Source organism: Leucoraja erinacea, chromosome 11, assembly GCF_028641065.1.
Source record: "Leucoraja erinacea ecotype New England chromosome 11, Leri_hhj_1, whole genome shotgun sequence".
Lineage (NCBI taxonomy): Eukaryota > Metazoa > Chordata > Chondrichthyes > Rajiformes > Rajidae > Leucoraja > Leucoraja erinaceus.
In genome coordinates, this window is record NC_073387.1 from 15,210,745 (window position 1) to 15,233,834 (window position 23,090).

General features: G+C 42.7%; 1 protein-coding gene across 4 annotated transcripts in view; it reads right to left on the reverse strand.

Annotated features, from left to right (window-relative positions):
• The window catches only part of p4ha2 (procollagen-proline, 2-oxoglutarate 4-dioxygenase (proline 4-hydroxylase), alpha polypeptide 2), a 120,142-nt gene that overhangs the window by 37,409 nt on the left and 59,643 nt on the right, over window positions 1-23,090 (reverse strand). For 2 of the 4 annotated variants that reach the window (XM_055642701.1, XM_055642703.1), the window contains exons 6-11: window positions 22,296-22,535; window positions 17,229-17,422; window positions 13,845-14,021; window positions 11,211-11,281; window positions 4,407-4,506; window positions 993-1,046 (exon numbers count right to left, since the gene is read on the reverse strand). In XM_055642701.1, the coding sequence (XP_055498676.1) occupies window positions 993-1,046; window positions 4,407-4,506; window positions 11,211-11,281; window positions 13,845-14,021; window positions 17,229-17,422; window positions 22,296-22,535 (836 nt within the window). Of the gene's footprint in view, window positions 1-992; window positions 1,047-4,406; window positions 4,507-11,210; window positions 11,282-11,455; window positions 11,527-13,844; window positions 14,022-17,228; window positions 17,423-22,295; window positions 22,536-23,090 lie in introns of all 4 variants that reach the window. The other 2 variants (XM_055642700.1, XM_055642702.1) reach the window with 1 other exon arrangement.

Consider the following 23,090-nt stretch of genomic DNA (forward strand, 5'->3'; position numbering starts at 1 on the left):
AATCATGGAAGATTGTCCCAAAGAGGCGAGGGTTCCCAGACATTTTGGCCAGAAGGCCACTGATATCATGAGATAGTGAAGCAGTTCAAATGATCTGTGTGAACATTGGTCAAAGTGAAGTACAGAATACTACATTAGAAGCAACAATAAACTGTTAATGCAGGATATTAATGCAAAAGTAGAAAATATTAGCAATTTAAAAAAAACACAAAGTGCTCAGCGGGTCAAGCAGCATCTCTTGATAACATGGATGGGCAACGGTTCAGGTTAGGAGCCGAAAAGTCACCTATCCATGTTCTCCATGGATATTGCCTTACCCATTGAGTTACTCCAGCACTTTATGTCTTTTTTCAGGACAACATCTGCAGTTCCTTGTATCTAAATGTTAGGAATACTTTACGTGTCAGGCAGCATTGGTGAAGAGAAGAACAGTTAACATTTGCAATTAACATTTACTGATTCTGATGAAGAATCGGAGATGTTGCAAGTTTTACAATGTGGAAAGGCCGAGGCGGGGGAGATGAACGGAAATCAGACCATTCTTCATCAGACATATTTATGTTTCCTTCAATTCTCTCCCCTTTCCCAAGATCTTAATAATATTTTTTTTCCCCCACACTCGGTGATCAATCTTAAACGTTAACTCAGGCTCCCTCTCCGGTGATGCTGCCTGACTAGCTGATTAGATCCATCACCTGCTTTATTTTAAAATAACAATGATTGATTGATTCAGTGTTTTGAGGTTTGAAGCTAATGAATTATATAGCTATAAACAATTTCAGCACATTGTTCCGTTTGGAATAAGAAGGCCCATGATTTCATTTCATTCCGACTGTACTCATCATGGATAGAGTTACAGATTTTGCGGAAATTATTATGGTTTTTATCTTAAGGCACCCGAGTCCCAACAGTTGCATTCCAGAAGAGCTTTAGGATTAGTTATCATAAAGAATTTAGGAGTCAAGTCTGGAATGGATATTGTCACCACTTACTCTGGAGAAGTCAAAGTGTGGTTCATACTGCCCTCCTACTCCATAATTTGCCACCTGTAGCAAAGACAAACATCAGCAAAATATGAAAACAATGCACAGCCAGCAACTCAGTATCAGCACATCTCAGATGCAATGTAAAGGTCAGAGCATAAAATAGAATATCACTGGGCTGATTCTGTTGTAGGTTAAGATAACACGAACAATTACCTGGGAAGTTCAAGTTCCATTGAAGAGACACAAAAAACTGCAGATGCTGGAATCTTTCGCAAAAAACTGCTGAAGAAGTGTCCTGGCCTGACGCATCATCTGTACATTTCCGACCACAGAAGACGCTTAACCCGCCAAGCTCATCTCGCTTTGATTTTTCTTCAAGTTCTTTGAATTGAATTGGAAAGATCCAGCATGGAAACAGGTCCTTCAGCTTACCGAGTCCAAGTCAATCAAAGATCTCCCGTTCGCCCTAATTCTAGGTTAACCCACTTTCACATTCACTCTCCAGATAATTTATAGAGATCAATTAAGCTACAAACTCGCAGGGGTTGCCGCATCTTAGCGATGTGGGCGTAAACAGCAGCATCCGGAAAATTTCTACCCGGTCACAGGGAGAACATGCAATCTCCACAAAGACAGCACCCGAGGTCGGGATCAAACTCTACCAACTGTGCCACTCTGCTGCTCCAGATAACAAGGATTTCCTAAGTCACCTACACCTGCATTGAAGAAATTGCCAGCATATATTCATGGTAGGGCAGGCTTTATTTTCTCTCTCCTTGTTAGTCATGTCTATGAGCATTTCTTTGTTGTCTCACTAACTGGCCAGAGCTGGCCCCACCGTGCCCAGGAACTTCAACTGTAATGTTTTCCAGATGTGGACACCAGGGGGTAGATAGCTCATCCTTGATAGCTCATCCTTCTGCGGGTTCTTCTCGTTAGCTGACTGCTTGTACTCGGCTGGGGCGACGCACTTTGCTTCAATGACGGGAATAATCTCGGTCGACTTGTCTTCGAACCAGTCATGCGTCTTCAACGTCTTCTTTCCAAAGCTAGCCAAAGCTGTGCGGTACATGGTGTCCCCCAGAATTTCTGACTTCTCTGCTCTGCTGCAGAGTCTCCAGGACACGAGTTGCCGAGTTCTCTCTCAAAAACCTCTGCAAACTGTTGCACGAGATCTGGACGGGGCATCTTGTTGACACCGATGTGGGGGTTCCCCTGCTTTTTGTTATGGTAAAACCTCTTTGGTTGCAGCCTGATCTTGGAACACACCAAGAAGTGGTCTGTGTCGCAGTCCGCACTGTGGTAGGAACTTGTGTGGAGAACGTTCTTGATGGCAGCAAGTCTGACCAGGATCAGATCCAGTTGATGCCAATGCTATGAGCGTGGGTGTCTCCAGGAAGCCTTGTGCTGGGGCTTTGTCTTGAAGTACGAGTTAGAGATGCACAGGTCATGGTAAGTGCACAGCTCAAGCAGTCGCTGTTTGTTATCCTTCATTTTGCCCACATCAAACTGCCCAAGGCAGGAAGACCACGATTCAAGGAGAGAAGGGGAGAGAGAGGGAGAGAAGGGGGAGAGAAGGGGGAGAGAAAGGGGGAGAGAAAGGGGGAGAGAGGGGGAGGGGGGGAGAGGGGGGGGAGGGAAAGAGAAGGGGAGGGGGGGAGAGAAGGGGAGAGGGGGGGGGAGGGGGGGGGGGGGGAAAAAAGAAGGGGAGAGGGGGGGGGGGAGAAGGGGTGGAGACACTTTTAAGAAGTTTAATAAAGTTTAGCGGACATTTTACCTAGGTAGGTCCTCCATGGTCCTGAAAACCCCAGTGAGCCAATCAAAATGCCCGGTCAGCTAAAGAGATTGCCTACGGCTGCCCACAACTGCCTGTAAGTAAATAGCGACCCCACTCCACTGCACTACGAGTTAAAAAGAGCCATGCCGACCAAATTTTACTCACGGAAATTTCAAACATTTTTCACAACCCAGCTGAGGCCGCGAGTATTCGGGAACTTCCCTCAAGCATGAAGGAGAGTTCCAGCAACCTCATAGGACCTTATAGGACCTCGTGTCGACCATGCTGCAAGTTTGAAGGTCGAAGACATTCTTCTAAACTCGCAGATTAGGTCGCCCAAGTGGGACAGGCCCTTTTTGTTCGGTTTTAGTTTTAGAGATGCAGCATGGAAATATTCGGCCCATTGAGTCCATTTCAACCATTAATCACCCATTTACACTTGTTCTATGTCATCCCACTTTCTCATCCACTCTCTACATACTCGGGGTACTTTTACAAAGGTCAATTAACCTACAAGCCCTCAAGTCTCTGGGAGAACGTGGAAAATCTACACAAACAGCAGCCGAGGTCAGGATCAATCCCAGGGCTCTGGTGCTGTGAGGGGCAGCTCTACTAGCTGCGCCACTGTGCTGCCCTTAACATATTTTTTACAATTTCTGGCATCCATGATTTATTTATTTATTTGTTTGTTTATTTGTTCCGAACAAGTAAAGACAAAATCGAAGTAGTCAAACAATTGGACATTCCAGGCAATATTTGCAAAGCAATGAAAAGCATAAAGCAACATTTAAATGTCCAACACTTTTTCTTTACAAGCTCGAAAAGGAGTGAGAAGAAGAATAACTTATTTGATGACAAACTAATAGATGCGTAATAGAGGCCATCTACCACAATCCCATAATTGATACTCATATCTCAATGACTGGCAGTTTATGGACTGATGAAACTAAAGGTGACCCAGCTACTTGGGCTTTATAAGATTTGCTGCCTAACTAACGATCACCAATGAAAAGGGACTTACATATTTATTTAGTTGTTCTTCTATAGAATCAAGAATCGTTCTTATTGGTTACAGAGCCCAAATGTGAGGAGCTGCAAACCCACATTATCTCCTCCTATGGCGTTCTAATTTTGGATATGCCTCAGTCCTCGTGCTTTTTATGTGGGCCTTTACTGCCCTGGCCATTTCCGACCCATTGTCTCAAACCTAGATATGCATATGATCGGCTGCATGGCCTTCTTATGTGAAATAAATGTTTAGTTTATTATTATCACGTGAAAAGCTTTTGTTTGTGTGGTATCCAGTCAAATGAATGCACATGAATACCAACAAGCCGTCCACAGGTAAAGGATAAAGGAACAACATTTAGTACAAGATCTAACATTAAAATCCGATAAAGTCCAATTAAAGATAGTTCAATGGTCTCTAATGAAATAGATGGGACTGCACTCTAATTGATGAGAGTACCATTCATCAGAGCTGATTGCAGCTGGGAAGAAACTGTCCCTGAATCTGGAGGTATGTGTTTTCAAAACTTCTGAGGCTCGTGCCTGATGGGAGAGGGGAGAAGAGGTGGGACTGGTCCAACCCCATGACATCCTCACCATCTTACTCCACAGACTCAGAGCCTTGGGTTGAGTACCTGAAGTAACTCAGCTGTCTCCACATCCAGGCCCGTGACGTCCGCTATCCGCTGGTTGACCCGGTGCACGACAGGATCTTCATCATCATCCAACCAAGCACTGGAAAGGAAGTGACAAACAAAACAAAGCTGAACAAGGCACTAAGCAACCATCTTGGAAACTGTGCACAATCAAAACAGGAATGAATAACCTTCATTCTGGAGTTACTGGATGGACCATGCTAATAAAGCAACAGTGCACAACCAAGTGTCTGCTGGAACCCAGACTCTAATGATGGACCAAACAATTTGATGATGATTATTAGCTGCTCCCATCCTCAATGTTAGGCTTGATCAGTATTATGGATTCAGACTCAGAACACGTGCAGGAACATCTGGACTGCATCATTAGAAATAGAAGGTAGCAGGACTTTAATGGAGAGTTACAGTCTGGAAATGTGACGGAATAAATTACAAGGACAGGCCGTAAAATGATCACTTTGACCGAATGGCAGCAACATACTGACCAGTGACATCATCTCAAGCCAGCAAGTTATTTGGTTCAACATTATCCTCTTTTAGGTTTGTTTTCGGAAAAGCCAAGCAGAACAACAGATTGGTAATTGCATGTTAGCGTAGAGGAGGCATGTCAATGAAGTTCCAGGCTGAATGGAGAGCTCTGTTTCTGTAGCAAACATAAGGCATTCAAAAATAAAAAGGGCCAAACATTTTGTTCTCATTAATGTGCCCACTAGTACCCAATGCCATCACAGCTGCTCAACAACCGCACTGAGACCTCTGATGTTATTCACCGCGGGGAAGAGAAAGTTATGAAAAACACACAAAAAAAATCAAATTTCCATTGACTTAATTGTGTAAAACATGCTGCCAAGTTTCAATCACCTACTCTTTCTCAATCAAAGAGAAGACTATGTGCTATGTTTACATATTCTGATGTGCTGCTGCAAGTAAGCATTTAATTGTTCTATCTGGGACATGTGACAATAAAACTCTCTTGACTTTAGGAGCGCAGCATTAATCTATAGATTGTGGGAAGGAGGTTCAATGGAGATCAGGGGTTATGTCAACACCTTACGCCTTTCAGCGTTAGTAACAGTGCCAAAAGGCTGCAGGATTCCATTATCAGGGTAAATGGAGGTGCAAGCAAATGCCCAAAGAGATCCACTGCTGGAAGATGGACACCCTCAACTTTCGACCATTCAAATGTTATTCATCTGCATTGTAGATTAGAGGGCATTAGCTATAAGGAAGAAGTTGGCCATACAGGTGCACAACCTTTTATCCGAAAGCCTTGGGACCAGACACTTGTCGGATTTCGGACATTTTCGGATTTCCGAATGGAAGATTTTTAGCATAGATTAGGAAGGTAGCGCGGGCGGCTTGAAAAGTCTGGAGCGGCTGCCTCCTCCCCGGAGACCGGGGAATCATTGTAAATCATTGCTTAAATGTTAGTCTGTTAGTTTGGAGGGATTTTATGTGGTGGTGGTGGGGGGGGGGGGGGGGGGGGGGGGGGGGGATAAAGGGGGAGGGGGGTAAAGGGGGAAACTTTTGATTTTTAGTCCCCTACCTGGTCGGCGACTCCCACCCTCGCGGGGCTGGGGGCTCCGTCCGGCCGCGGGCGGCGCCGGTTGGAGCTCCGACCCCGGCAACTCTACCCCTGGCTGCGAGGCGCTCCAAATCCAGCGCCGCCCGCGGCCGGACGCCCGCAGTCCCAGCTCCGCGAATGTTGGGAGTCGGCGGCCACAGCATTCCGGAGCTTACCGCACGGCGACCCGGTAAGGCATTGCCCGCTCCCCGCTGGTATCCCAGCGCTGCGACGCCGCCGACTCCCAACATTCGCGGAGCTGGGGCTGCGGGCGTCCGGGGTTGGAGCTACAACCGGCGCCGCCCGCGGCCGGACGCCCGCAGCCCCAGTTGGGAGTTGGCGGCCACAGCGCTGCGGAGCTTACTGCACGGCGACCCGGTAAGGCATTGACCGCTCCCCGCCTCTCCGACCAAGTAGGGGACTAAGAATTAAAGTTTACCCCTTCACCCCCCCTTCACATAAAAGCCCTCCAAACTAACTGACTAACATTTAAGCAATGATTTACAGATGTTTAAGTGTCTCCCCGGTCTCCGGGGAGGAGGCAGCCGCTACAGTAGTACAGACCTGGGTTGACCGTGGGTCGTTTCGGGTCAAGTTTGGCGCCAAACGCGAGCTTTGGTGTGCAGACGACATCCTGGAAAAATGGCCGGTTTTCGGAGATTTTTTGGTTTCCGGAACACCGGATAAAAGGTTGTGCACCTGTACTTGTATTGTTTTCTTTGGCACGTTGGAGGCTGAGGGGACACCTGATAGAAGTATACAACATTTTGAGGGTCATAGACAGTCAGAACCTTTCACTCGCTGCGGAACTATCAAAGACTAGATGGCATAGCTTTAAGCTGAGAGAGGCAAAGTTTGAAAGGAAATGTGTGAGGTAAGTGAGCGATGGGTGCGTGGAACACGCTGCCAGGCATGGTGGTGGAGGGAGAGACAATAGTAGCAATTAATAGGCTTTTCAAAAGGCACTTGGATATGGAGGCATGGAGGGATGCAGGCAGAGAGGATTACTTTAACTTGGCATCATGTTTGGCTCGGATATTGTGGGCTGAAGAGTCTATTCCTGTGATGTCTTGTTCTATTTTCTATGTCTTTCAAGCACAATTGACAGATTGTAACAACTAGGAATCCTGTTAAAATTGAAGTCAATAGGCATCTGGTAGAAACTATCAGTCGATGTCATCATAGGTCACAGAAGGTTGTTGATGGTCCATCTTTCCACCTCTGGGAGATCTCTGCAGCATTCCTCAAGCAATGTTCAGGACCCAATTGCCTTCAGCTGCTTCTTCATTGACGAAATGTTCATTATGTCTGGATTGAGAATGTTCGCTGATCATCACGCAGTGCTCAATTCCCCTTTAACTTCTCAGATAAATTAAGAAATGTATTCCTATGCACAGCAGGACCTAGATCTTATGCATGAGCTGATACGTTTATCACAAACATACAAGATAATTATTTGGACAGGATCTTAACATCTGTTGGCTTTACCTATCTTCCCTAATGTGAATCTTTTGGGAAATCACCATTGACCAGAAGTTTAATTGGACCAGCCACACAAATACTGTGGCTACAGGTAGGTCAGCAGCTGGGTATGTGTAAGAACGAACTGCGGATGCTGGTTTAGAAACATAGAAAATAGGTGCAGGAGGAGGCCATTCGGCCCTTCTAGTCAGCACCGCCATTCATTGTGATCATGGCTGATCGTTTAAATCGAAGGTAGGCACAAAATGCTGGAGTAACTCAGCGGGACAGGCAGCAGCTCTGGAGAGAAGGAATTGGTGACGTTTCGGATCAAGGCCTCAGGTCAGTCTGAAGAAGGGTCTTGAACTGAAACGTCACCCATTCCTTCTATCCAGAGATGCTGCCTGTCCCGCTGAGTTACTGCAGCATTTTGTGTCTACCACCAGTTGGGTATTCTGTGACCTGAAACGCAAGTCTTCCTTCACTCAAAGTACAACTCAGGAGTATTCCCTCCTATCCTAGTTGAGTGCAGACCCAAGGTTTAAACATTTTAACAGCATCCAGGACAAAGCAGCCCACATAACCGGCACCTTGTCAACCACTGTAAACATTAATTCCCTCCACCACCATCTCACAGTGGCTGCATTATCACCTACCTTATGCACAGCAGTTACCTAGACTATGCCAATATCATAGTCTAATAACCTAGAACATGACAATATCATCTCTCAATCCCAAAGACAAATATCAGCAAGAAGCGCAAGGAGAGCAGGCACACGTGATTGCCAACACTACCACGTTACCCTCAAGGTCGCACACAATACAGGACTTGAAAATTCATCTCTGGCTAACTCCTGGAAATCCCAAAACATTTTGGAAGCATATTGAACACAGCAATTCAAGAAGGTGCTTGGGATTACAATAAATGCTGGCCTTGTAGCGATACTCTCGTGCCAAGGACTGAAGAAGCAAAGGAGGCCTCCTGTAGCTTATGTGCATGGACAATTAAGCTGACAGACGCGCAAGATATCTCAGGATCAAGGATTCACAGGCATCATGTCTGTTAATTTAACCTGAGCAGCCGGGACATCACTACCTGAGCACATTGATGCTCAACAGCTGAAAACCATTGTACTTTTTTCCAACAATAAAATCTCACAACTGAATAGCTTTAGGTTGCCACCTGGTGAAAATCAAAGCACACTGCTGAGAATTATCGACAATGCTGCAAACATATATTTCAGTTTGCTAAGGAAGTTTAATGATGGCAGCTAATTAAAACATTTGTCACACCAGAAAAACATATCATGCAACTAGTGGTGGTGGTCATGGGGTCCAACAGGCTTTTGCTAACACTTTGGAGAGATTTGTCCATTTAAAAACACATCCTTGCTTTTTCTCAGCACCAAGCAGAATTTATCTTACAAATCAGTGGCATATAACATTCCACAGCTGGGCAGTGTTGATGGCCTAGTAAACTCCTCTGTTAACCATATTTGGTAAACCCATTGGTTTCAATGACTGAGATTTGTTTTTGTCCTTTATTCACTGCCAATTTCCTGGGGAATTAGTCTGTTGTTATTGGGAGAAGTTATCGCATGTTCTGTTCCTTCTCCTCTTAAAATTAAATAAATTAATCATACTCTCCATAAACTGTTTGGTGCAAGCCCACCAATAGCCCATTTGCTCAGGGAATGCTGGCAGCAAATATTCATATAGTTAGAGAAAGATACAGCATGGAAACAAGCCCGTCCACACCAACCATCAAGCATTTATATTAATTCCATTTTTTTTCTACATTCTCATCTTTTCTCCCAGATTCCTATTCATTAACCATAGATCTTCTTTCAACACCATAATCTCAACCAAACTCATCCCAAACCTCCTGGACCGAGGAGTCAGTACCCACCTCGGCAACTGGATCCATGACTTCCTGACCCAAAGAGCGCAATCAATAAGCTTAGGCAACAAGACATATTCCACAATAACTTAACAAGGGTGCCCCGTGAGGATGTGCTTTCAGTCTCTAACTATATTTACTCTCTATGCACTCATAAACAAATTCTGCTTCAATTGCATTTACAGGTTTGCAGATGACATCACCAGAGAGGGCTGGATCTCAAACAATGACAAGACCCAAAACAGGAAGGAAATAAAAAGCTTAGTAACATGGTGTTAAGACAACGACCTCTCCCTCAATGTCAGCAAGATAAAAGAGCTAGTCATTTAGCTCAGGCAATGGGATGGTGTACACGCACCAATCAGCATCAACGTTGCTGAGGCGGAGATGATCGAGAGCTTCAAGTATCCAAGTTTAATTATCACCAGCAATCTGTCCTGGTTCAACCACAGTGATGCCATGGCCAAGAAAGCCAAAGAAACACCACTGGCTCTTGTTCCTCAGACGACTTGGAAAATTTGGCATGTTTCCAATGATTCTTACCAATTTCTACAGAAGCACCATAGAAATGATGCTATCAAGATGCTTCACGTTAGTCTGCCAACTGCTCAATCTAGTGCCGCAAAATATTGTAGAGTTGTGGATGCAGCCCAGTTCATCACACAAAACCAATCTCTTCCCCCCATTGACTCCATTAACATGCATGCTTCATGTGGCAATGTAATCAAAAACCACTCACACCCTGGGTCTTTACCTCGTCTCCTCTTTCTCGGTGGGCAGAAGGAACATGATGTTGAAAGCATGTACCACCAGAATTAGGAACTTCTCCAGTTCATTTTGAAATTTGTTTCCAACTCTCATTTGGACTGTGCATGCCGGATAAATCTATTTGTTCAGCGAAAATAAAATCCCCATTTTTCATTTGGCTTTTATTTTTAATTTCTGCACTTTAATTAAAACCTCAAGTGACATAAATGTAAGTTTTAAGGCAGCTAATTTCATTTGTAAAAATATCAATGATTCAATCTGTCATCATAAAATCTTCTATATGTCAGCCAGCATCCTACCTGATGTGCTTATTAACTTGCAAAGTGTGTCACCATATGGAATGCTTGAACTCCTAGTGATTCCTTTCTTTCAAAACCCAGATGGAGAATCTAGACTGCTAAACTCATTTATCTTCCCACTTTGTTCAACCTTGCAGCAGTTCATTTGGCTCCACTTTATATTTCTCAATATAATCCCTCCTTTCAGAAGTGAAGCTGTTTTGACTGAGGCTCAACAACTCTGGTGCCGGCACCTGGACTTTCATCTTTCATCTTAATAGCACTGTAACTGTTCCCTTTCTTGGAATCACCTAATGAGAACTCTGCCACACAACATAGTAACTATGAAACTCAGCCGATGGCCATTGCCTTTGAAGAAACATCCATTAAATGGGGAATTATTGCAGTTGTTTGAGAAAGAGGAACGTGAAAAAATTTGAGAAAGCAAAGGGACAAAACTCATCTTTAGTCTTAATGTGCTGAAGATCCTTTACCTGGTTCATTTTTCCAAGGACTTCAAAATGTATATTGAGATTTTACAAGCAGCGCGAGTGAATGCATTTGCACATGCGTGTATCCAGGGTACAAGTAGGAAAAAAAGCTCTGGTTGCTACTGAAACAATGCCAGGTTGAAACAGAGAAGGATTTTGAAAGCAGCTTTGAATGCGAGCATTAAGCTTTTCATCTTGACATCTTCACATGCGGTTACTGAAATGTTGCATGCCATTTTTCTTCTCCCACCACAGAGGTGGCCTTAAGGGTAGTCTGTGCTTTGACCTGCAGAGACCCCTGGCATTTTGTTCAAAGCTTACCTTTTAGAGACTCTGTAATGGGCTACAGTTAGAATACCCGTTTTAGGGTCACGCACTGTTGCTCGAGCCAGCTGTGTTAAGAAAATAAAATGCAATAAATCACAGGACACAAAAGAAAGACAACAAACAAAGCCTCCAGGTTCAACTTTTGATTGGTCTTCTGATTTGGCAGCAGAGATTTTAAAGGGGCTACGAAGCCAATCAAAAACCTTGGCTGCTTTGGTTGCCGTGGCAATCACTCTTACCTCTTACTGATTCTATAGTTCGCTGTCTCTAGGATCCCAGTGACTGAGTTCCTAACTGTGGCTCTGGCCAACTGTGAGATTGAAAGATCAGAAGGTAAGTTGGCTCTTTGCACACAAACAATTGATTCACAATTAAATACATTTAAACTGGTCAAAGGCAAAGCTCCAACCTACACATCATTGGACCTGGGCTCCATAATGACCACCAATTAAATGACTGCATGCGTGGTTTATCATTATTCCATTGTCTATAGGTTTTGGCACTGCCTCACGATCGATTCTGCGGCTAGCAAATTCTCATTAAGAGCAAAATACAGGACAACGTACAAGTCACCTTGACTACTTGTCTTAAGATCATTATTTATCGTCTTGCATTGACAAAGACTAAAAATATGAGGAGAGGCAGAGAACAGAGGGTGAATGATCAACTGGAGTCGGACTCAAATGCAACATTAATTACAATTTGTTCCATCATGCCAACATTTTATTAATGCATGAATAACATATCCATTAAAAGGTGCTGAATTCTCACTGATCCCTGACGGACCCACTTACGTCAGGTATTTCAATGTGAACGGTGAGACAGCCACTTTAGGTACAGAGTACAATTAAATTCACCTGTTCACAACATGTATTCCAACTGACATGTTTAATTATTACCAGCATTTTCAGTTTGGATTCAGATTTCCAGCATCTGTAATGTTATTATAACTCTTTATGTACTTAATTATAAAAGCTGGTGAACATTGCCAGTCCATCACAGGTACTGTCCTCCAGATCGAAGGGATCTATGGGAGACGCTGCCTCAAAAAGACAGCCGGCATCATCTGGGATTTAGATAAATCTCTTAGGGCTAATAGAATCAAAGGACACGGGGAGAAAGCAGGAATGAGGTGCTGATTTTGGATGATCAGCCATGATCATATTGAATGGTGGTGCTGGCTCGAAGGGTCAAATGGCTTACTTCTGGACCTATTTTCTATGTTTCTATAGTTCTATGGTATAGCTCACTCACCCTGGGCTTGGCTAATTCTTTAGCCCTTTCAATTTCAGAATTTGTTTGAGTTAAATATTCAACACCAATTAAAAACAACTATAGTTGCTGGAAATCTAAACTAAAAGCAGAAAATGCTGGACTGCTCAGCATGGGGGGCCCGTTTTACCCTTATCAGAGAAATCTCCGCACTCTCCCTACAGTTTAACGAGCCTTTCCTCTCTCCATCCCATTCCCAATGAAAGGTATACAACCTGAAGCGTCACCTCTGTTTCTCTTCCCACAGTTACAGCCGGACCCAAGCATTACCTTAGGCCTCAGTCAACTATTCAATCCTCATCTCCATTTATCCTTTGCTCTTATATTATTATTAATAGTAAAATATTAAACTGTTCAGCGATTTATAAAGCTGAAAAGTGGAATTGGTAGAAGCATGGGAGCTGATCCTTGATGGTGGACTTTTTGTCCTCATTGCCATTATTTGAGAAGATTTCTGAGAGTGCTTGGGCCAGCACTCCTTCCAAAGCCAATCACAAAATGCTAGGTAATACGTCAAGACTTTCTTAACAGTGTCAATAGTGGGATAAGCACAACAAACCTGAAGGGGCAGCTCTGCAAAGTAAGCACACATATTATATGGTCTTCATTCTCCTCCAAACAAATATTAATAACAAAACACAATTCATTTTTTGCTAAGTTGAAAATTATTGGCTTTGTCTCTCGGCTTTAGGGCCAGAATTTCACAATAATCTGCGTAATAAATGATGGGTGTTGGAGGGAAGCCAAGGAATTTGTTGTCGAACCATTTGATTAGAATAAAATTCTCTTTCCCAAACTAGCATTTTTGCACTAAATTACAATTATTATTTTTTTAACTGTAGGTTGCCAATTTTATAAATTTCTTCCAAGTGGATGAAGCGGATTTCACAATTATCGAATGACTGATTGGAACTTTGTACGGTATTTTCCATTTGATTATTTATGGACGTAAATTAATACAGAACCAACGAATGCATCATTCACAGCAAGGTCAAAGTGAAGCCCAACATCACAGTGAGAGCTGTGCGATAGAAAAACAAACACAGTTTTCCTTGTTGAGGAAAAGGCCCTCAACAACACAGCCCCGAGGTCAAGCAGTCAAACAATTGTGACAAACTGTATTTTGCAATGAGATATACAAAGTACTACTTAGGTACATTTTGGAGTTCAAATGATAGAGAGAGTTAGAACCAGGTTCTTAGGGCTAACGGAATCAAGGGATATGGGGAGAAAGCAGGAACAGGGTACTTATTTTGGATGATCAGCTATGATCATATTGAATGGTGGTGCTGGCTTGAAGGGCCGAATAACCAACTCCTGCACCTATTTTCTATGTTTCTATGATAGTTCACTCACCCTGGGCTTGGCTAATTCTTTAATCCTTTCGATTTCTGCATCAGACAACACCTCATGGTATCGAACAATGTGCGGACTGTCCCACTCATCTTCCTCTTTGATGGGGGCAAAAAGCAAACGTGGATGGTTGTTGTTGTTGTGGTAACGACAGAACAATCGCTTCTGCCGTCGAGCAGTCTGCAGAGGAGTAAAAGGTTGAATGAAAAATTCCTTGTCAGATCCAATGCAGGTTCAACACACTCTTTTCTGGATTATGTGGCGATTGCGCTCACCAGTTGCTGACAGGAACATTTAGAAACATCCTGCCAAAATGCACGATGGATCAATGAATGATACGGCACATAGAGGTCCATCCATCTCTCACCTCTCTGCAACTATTTGATTCAATTTAAGAAGACCACTATAACCACTAACAGGAAAAGCAAGATCTCGTGCCTTAACAACTACCATCCAATAACCAGGACTTCCACCATCATGAAGTCCTTTGAGAGGTTGGTTGGCTATGGAACACGTCTATCCAGTCTACCAAGCAACCTTGACTCAGTTCACCACAACAGGTCCACAGCTCTTTCCTATGCCTCCCCATCCCCAGCTCAATGCATGCACATTTCTCCCACTATCCACCCCCTCCCTTCACCTCCTGTTCCCTTCCACCTTTTCCTCCACCGGCTTTACATTTCATTCTGTTTCTGTTCTTATCTGATGCCCTCTTGTTCTCCTTTTCATTTCCAGCCTTTGTCCATCCACCTCAAATCCTTTCTCTACTGTAATCCCATGAACATAGACCGGAGGAACAGCATCTCATATTGCACCTAGTTACCTTACAACCAATAGTATGAACATTAAATCCTCCAATTTTAACTAACACCTGCCCTCGTCCTCCTATCTTAAGACCCCTCCACCCACCCCACCCTAGTGCACACCCAATTAAATCCCCCTACCTGTGTCCACCTATCACTTACAGGCTTTGTCCTGCCCCAACCTAATTTCCAACTTCCGCCCCCCTTCTACAATAAATCTGAAGGTCCTAACCGAAACATTGTCTGTCCATTTGCTCCACAGATGCTGACTGACCTGCTGAGTTACTCCAGCACTTTGTGTTTTACTCAAGGTTCCAGCATCTGCAGTTCCTCGTGTCTTCATGTAATAACCTCCTGTGCAGCACCTCACTGGTTGCTTATTGAGAATCTAAATACACTAACATCAGATGGTTCTTCTTTTTCAAAATAGCTGGTTACAAAAATCAAAAGTCTCCATAAGACCAGAAGACATAGGAGCAGAACTAAATCATTCAGCCCATTGAGTTTATACCATCTCTCAACCCCAGTTCTCCTGCCTTCTCTCCATAACCACTCAGGCTGAAGGGTCTCGACCCGAAACGTCACCCCTTCCTTCTCTCCAGAGATGCTGCTTGTCCCGCTAAGTTACTCCAGAATTTTGTGTCTACTTTCTCCCCGTAACCTTTGACGCCCTTCCTAATCAAGAACCTATCAATCTCTGCCTTAAAAGTTACATATAGATTGGCCCCATCTACCCTTGAATTGACAGGTTTGCCGATCATTTCGTAAAGCAAATAAGCATTCATCTTGTTAATACACATATTCTTGATGCAGCAAATTTCCATCCCTAAAGTACATTAATGGATGTGTTGATTTTCCACTTTAATCAGTAGCTACATAGTAATTATTACTGATAGAAGCTCCTAAATTCCAGATGAATCCTTCCCCAAAAAATATCGTCAGATGCTGCGGTGAAAATTGAACATCTGTCTAAAAATTTGACCTTTGGATTTCTGGATGTAAGACTTCCGAACATGATCATACTTTGTATTGTGCACAAGAGCCACTAACTAAATTATATACGGGTCTGAAGAAGGTTTCTGACCTATTTGGTGTCTAACATTTTCTGTAGTTTACTCTGAAGTATAGCACAATTAAAACCCCTTCAAGAAATTTATTTCACAATTCTAAGAGTCGCAGACATTTTTTTAACATCTATTAACATAAAGACCTTAACTCCAACACCTATACAATGCTCATTTATTATGATAATAAAATGTTTGTAAAAGGCTTGCTATCAATTTCTGTGAGAGATCTCCAGTAACTAACTACCAAACGACCCACAGCCATCTGCTCAATCTTAGGCAATTTGACCAATTCTTAATCCATTGAAGCAATGTTTCACTTAACCAACCAGATCTTCCTTTGCCATCTTATGAATTTCCATTATCTACCTTTATGCAATAATCCATAAAAAAATAGCTATTTCATATAGTATACTAATTCTGCTTGATGTCTTGAGTTATAGAACATCTCAACTATAACTGACTAGAATACAACATGCCACAATCTGATGAAGCCTTTTTGCAAATCAGGTTCACATAATTAAACTTTCTGCACAGGGAAAGATCAGATTGTGGTGACTTGTGAAAGAGACAATTAAGATGAAATATTTCCAAGCAACCAAAAAAATTGGGTTCTCCACAGCAGGAAGCCTGTTCCCATTGGTGGAAGTGTCAACAACCAAGCAAGAATAATTTGTGGAGACTGATAAAAGAACCCGAGGGATGTGAGGCTAAAGTGTAAAATGCACAAACATTGTTAGCACCTGAAATACATTGACTAATAAGATGATGGAAGCAAATTAAATGGGGTTTTCAAGAAAGGACAGGATCAATACTTGAAAGGGGAAAAAAAAGGTTACAGGGGAAGTGTATCCTTCTGTATTGGTCTTACCGAAAGCTAGCAGAGACTTGACAACCAAATGGCATTCTTCTGTGCTGTTAACCATCTATAATTTTATGCACAAGGCATTTGCAAGGCGTCGATCCATCCCTTTCATAACTCACATGCAAGTGTCAACGCTCAAAAAAAGAATTCTATAGTACAATATTAAACAGTACCTTTCTTTCAGTATTTTGTCATTGCTCAGCCTTTGTTGGCACAGGGCCTGTACTCGCTGGAGTTAGAAGAATGAGGGGGGGACCTCATTGAAACATACAGAATAGTGAAATATTTTGATAGAGTGGGTGTGGAGAGGATGTTTCCATTAGTGGGAGAGTCTAGAACAAGTCATAGTCTCAGAATTAATGGATGTTCTTTTAGGAAGGAGATTAGGAGAAATGGAGACATTTCTTTAGTCAGAGAGTGGTGAAGCTGTGGAATTATTTACCACAGAAGGCTGTAGAGGCCAAGCCAGTGGATATTTTTAAGGCAAAGATAGATTCTTGATTAATACATGTCAGAGGTTATGAGGAGAAGGCAGGAGAATGGGATTAGGATGGAGAGATAGATCAGCCATGATTGAATGGCGGAGTAGACTTGATGGGCCGAATGGCCTAATTCTACTCTTATTCCTTGTGACCTTATGCTCTAGTGTTCTTACCATCTTAATTCCTTCCCCTCGACACAGACCTTCATAGGCATCCCGCTCGGGCAAGTACCCTTTCGGCCGTGCATAGGTCCCTGTTGCCAAAGGTTCAGAGGGTTCTTCATCTGTCCTTTGATTTGCTTGCTCCTCGTCTCTCAGCAAGTTAGTAAAGTAGTGGAGGTTAGACTTTGCTCTCAAGTGTGTTGGATCTAAACACAGAGGGAAGCAATGAGATCTTATTAAAAACAATCTTTTTTTTTTCAAATTCTCTTCAGCAAATAAAGTTGGTAAAGCAAACCACTTTAGATTAGACACTACTACTGTGTAGTGTTAGCAAACAATAATACTAACACGTTTTTAAATATAACACTAATCAACTAAAAAGTAGTTTTAATAAAAAGCAAACTTTCAGCCATAACATTCCCAGCAATCCTCAGCAGGAATATAAATGGAGCATCTTGGTTGGCATGGATAAGTTAGGCTGAAGGTACTGGTTCCATCCTGTATGACTCTCTAAATAAAGTAACAAAAATAAATAAGTAATCAAATCATTGATGATAATACAAAGAGGTAAAATGCAGAAATGTGATGAAAGGATTTTTTCCAGTAATGCTTTAAAAGTTTTTTGTTAATGGTTAAAAGATTACCCGCTAAACACAGAACATAACATTTATTCGATGAGACCTGAGTGTGTGGGTTGAACATTTAAACATGACACACTTCCAAATAGAACTATACTTCCTTCACAGATGTTCACAGCTGTCAAAATGTTGTACAAACTCCCAGCACTGTGCTGTATTGAGTCATATATCTTGGACAGGTATATGGTCAAAATGTTTCAGTAATAAAGGATGAAAGAATTCACTGTTAGTGTTGAGAGATATGCCTGCATGGCATCACATTACTGCTTTATATGCAAATCAATTTTGCTGACAGAAAAATAAGAATGTTATTGAGAAACGGGGCCTTCATGTAAGCAGCAGGAAGATTGCATTTTTCTTTCATGACCTCCATGCAAAAGTTTATAATCTTCTGGCACAATGAAAATTCTGGCTCTGCTGAATTGTCTCTGGTCAGTGCAGCCACTCAATTATAGTGCTAACTCCTGAAGTAACCATTATCTGTGCATTCTTGTCCACATATGTGCAAATGCCTCTCTATATTTTTGAATAAGGAGTAAGAATCTGAAGAAGGGTCCTGGCCCGAAATGTTGCCTATCCATGTTTTCCAGAGATGCTGCCTGACCCACTGAGTTATTTCAGCACTTGTTCTATGCAAAATTCCAACATCTGCAGTTCCTTGTGTTCCTCTCTAATTGTTTACTTGCACTGACCACAATCCATTCAGAGTCTTTTTTTGCACCAGAGGCTAGTGGCTGTGCCTCTTAAAAATATTTCCCTGCATGGAAGCTCCGCTGTTGCTGGGACTTTGATTCACAGTGATGCTCTATACAAATTACCTGGCTCTCCTTCAATCCTTGTAATTCTCCCTCCCAATTTCAGTGGCCACGGCACCCCTCTCCCATTTGTAGTGGAAGATTATTGTCTGAACACCACCCCCTCTTCCCCTACTCATCTAGTAATCTAACATTACAGCCCAGATCCCAAGCACAAAGTGCATCCCATTACTCATTTTCCCAGACTACAAATTTCCAACTAACCCCTTTATGGACAGGTTTATGATCAAAATGTTTCAGTAATAAAGGATTAAATCATTTAAATCAAACTAACGCACTCTTACTACATCTTAACTCTTGTAACCCTCACGAGCCCACAACTTGAGCACTGCTTTGCCGATTTCCTTTGGTAAAGCACTCGAACAACAGGTCTTTGATCGGATAAACAGAAAATGCTGGAGCAACTCAGTGGGTTAAGCAGCATCTCCGGAGAGAAGGAATTGGCGACAAGGCAGCTATGCAGCCAGGTGTAAGGTGTCCTGTGCCTCCAAGTCCGTTGGCAAACAGTTCATGAATGAAGCATTTGTTCAGTCTCTTTGCAAAAACGGCTTAATCCATCTTTGCCAGCAATGCATGTTTGTCTGCTCATCATACAGGAAATTACTACTGGGTAGCAAAAGTATGATAAGGCTGTTATATCTATTCAAACATTGTTGAAAATTCAGTTTGTCTACTCTGTACATTCCAGTTCTCTCCCAGGACCAGTTCCTCCATCCTGCATTCTTCCTCAGAGAACACAGCCTATCCTCAACCATTTGGAACTGTGGCAGTAAAATGAATAGCCCTACTCTGATGTCTCAAAGTCAAATGCCTTTTTATTCCAAAGATAGACAAAAATGCTGGAATAACACTCGGGTCAAGCAGTATCCCTGGATAACATGGATAGGTGATGTTTTGTGTCGGAACCCTTCTTCGGACGGGTTGTAGGGAATGGGAAAGAAAGCTGGAAGAGAGGAGAGGTCAGATAGAGTGCAGCTGGTAATAGGTGTGCACATGCAAGGGGGTTATTTGATAGCCAGCTGGCTGTACAAACGCCAGAGATGTAGGTGTGAGTTTGAGAGGATAAAAAGTTGTGAATTGTTAAGCTCAGGGATAGAAAAGTTATGAATTGTGTATCTGTTGTAAATGGAACAAGTGGAGGTTGATGGAGACGGTAGAAATTGGTGTAATTGGTCAGCCAGGTTCCAAGGGAGGGGGGAAAAAATTGCCTCATAAAAATAAATGATACAAAGACAATTTAAAAAGCGTACATCATACCTATTTTTGAACACTGCTTTTGGAAATCAGTTCATAAATCAGGTAGCCTCAGGGCAAAGCTGGAGAGTTGGCAGACTTACATACATTTTTAGCTGTCCATATTGTTACACGTGCAGTGTGTCTGCTGGAGGGCAGTGTTTACAGGTTGTTGTGTGTTCAGGTCCCAGCTTTCAATCCGACCTTTCCCCAGGCAAGGACACATCTGTATAACATGATCTAATTTCCTATTTCCTCACCCAAAAGTAAATTTCTCAATCTACAATGGCCACGAGAAGCCAAGACTTTATTGGCAGTCTCACTTGATGGCTTTATAGGTTCACTTCTCTGCCGACAAGTGGATTTTGAAAGTCAAAGTTATACAGCACGGAAACAAGTCCTTTGGCCGAACTTGCCCACACTGATCAAGATGCCCATCTCCACTATCCCACCTACCTGTGTTTGGTCCATATCCTTCTAAACCTTTCTTATTCATGTACCTGTCCAAATATATTTTGGATGTTGTAATAGTACCTGCATCAATTCTTTCTTCTGGATTGGTTGGTACCTCCTCTGGTACCTCCACCACATGCAAATTGGAGGAACAACATCTCATATTTTGTTTGGGGTGCTTACAACCCAGTGGTATGAATATTGATTTCTCTAATTACAAGTAACCCTTACATTCCCTCTCTCTCTGCCCCACCCCCACCCTAATCATCCTGCTGGCTCCACTGCTTGCATACATATACCCCTTCATTATCACCTCTTCCACAGCCAACCATCGATCATTGTGGGCTCCACCTTTCCATGGTCATCTGTGCCGGCTCTGATTTGTTCTGAATCATTTCGTACCACTGAGTTACTCCAGCATTTGTCTACCTCCTCTGGCAAATTCAATATACCTACCAACCTTTGTGTGAAGAAGTTGCCCCTCAGGTTCCTATCAAATTGTTCCCCTCTCACAGTAAACCATGTCCTATGGTTCTTAAGAGGTTTGTTTTGTCCTTATATTACCCACATGGTTTTAATATTATAATAAAAGCCACATCTCACCACGTGATTACTGGCTAATGGGATACATTTGAACTTTCAAACGTGGAAGCAGATACGATAGTGGTGTTTTAAGAGACTTTTGGATAGGAATATGGATGTGCAGAGAATTGAGTGATATGGATTATGTGCATTCAGATAACAGTTGGTCTTAACATTATGTTTAGCACAGACATTGTGGGTGAAGGGCCTGTTCCTGTGCGGCACAAACCTATGTTCTGGCATTTTTTGTATATATTTATCTCAAGTTCAAGTTCAAGTGAGTTTATTGTCATGTGTCCCTGTATAGGACAAGGAAATTCTTCTTGCTTTGCTTCAGCACACAGAACATAGTAGGCATTTACTACAAAACAGATAAGTGTGTCCATATACCATAATACAAATACATACACACATGAATAAATAAACTGATAAAGTGCAATAACAGAAAATGGGTTATTGATAATCAGAGTTTTGTCCGAGCCAGGTTTAATAGCTTGATGGCTGTGGGGAAGTAGCTATTCCTGAACATGGTTGTTGCAGTCTTCAGGCTCCTGTACCTTCTACCTGAAGGTAGCAGGGAGATGAGTGTGTGGCCAGGATGATGTGGGTCTTTGATGATACTGCCAGACTTTTTGTGGCAGCGACTGCGATAAAATACCCTCGATGGAAGGTAGGTCTGGGCCGAAGATGGAATGGGCAGTGTTTACTACTTTTTGTAGTCTTTTCCTCTCCAGGGCACTCAAATAGCCGAACCAAGCCACGAACCAAGCCATCTAGTTTTATATATTGGAAAAATCTCAACAATGTCAAATATGAAAGAAGAGTAGTGATGAATATGGAAGCACTCCTCTAATCCATGCTAATGGATAATTAGTCCAACACCACCCACCTGCCTATCCCTTATTTCATTAGGAATATTAGCTGCATCCCTACTACTGGGTAAGGCATACCGTAACACGACTCCACCCTGCTAATGGATTACATCCAGTGACATTACGGTACAACTAATATCGGATTAGCCATACACTAACACTATCCCACACGTGGCACTGCCTTACTAACCCAGTAACACTACTGAATTGGGAGGACAGGCACCTCATGTTTTACGTGGGGGTCAATTGCTTCAAAAGCAGCGTGTACATCAAAAGCACGTAAATCAAACAAATGCCGGGCCACGCATTCAATCACGCTGGGCACAAATTTGAGCATGTTATTCCGAATATGTAAATAACACTTCGTTAGTAATTAGACAAGGGTGATATTCTAAAGACCTTCATAAAGCACTCATAAATAGCAAGATGCCTATATTAATCCAGTAACACTACAATAGTTGTTGCGAGAGTTATTCTTGCTCTTACCAGCAGCTATTAGCTGTTTTGTTAGTTCTAAGGCACGTGCTAGGTCTCCCATCTGATACACAGAGTAGCTGAGATAGTCCAAGGCTTCAGCTTTCGTCACTGCTCCAGGCTCCCCTTCCTCCATCTGCTTCAGGGTTTGTTCCATCCATAGAATGGTGTGGTAGTAATCGCCGTCGTTATAAGCAACCTTCCCCAACTCAAAGCAGTCCTCGACTGTGAGAGAGACCAGGTGCTGCACACCTACAAGACACAGTTGTGAAGTGGAGACAACAGCAACAACAATAACCACCTTTTAATCTGATGTACTGTAAACAAGCAATTTCAAAAGGAGAATTACAAAGGGAAATGTGACTTTGTGCCATATGAAGTCAAGTAACTACTAGCTTCAAGAGAGTTTAGTTTAGTTTAAAAATACAGTGTGGAAACAGGCCCTGGAGTTCACTCCGACCATCAATCACCTGTTCATGTTCGTTCTATGTTATCCCACTTTTGCATCCACTTCCAACACCATAGGGGCAATTTTGCAAAAGCCAATTAACTTACAAACCCATATGTCATTGGGATGTGGGGGAAACTGGGATGTGGGGGAATCTCACAGAAAACCCACGCGATCACAGGGAGAATGTACAAACTCCGTACAGACAGCATCTGAGCTTACGATCAAACCCAGGTCTCTGGCGCCGTAAGGCTGCAGCTCTACTGCTCATAAAGAGATAAAAGAGTTTACACAGGGAATTCCAGATTAGGATCTTGTAATGTAGACCCTACCGAATGGGCCAACTTCAACAGAAAAGG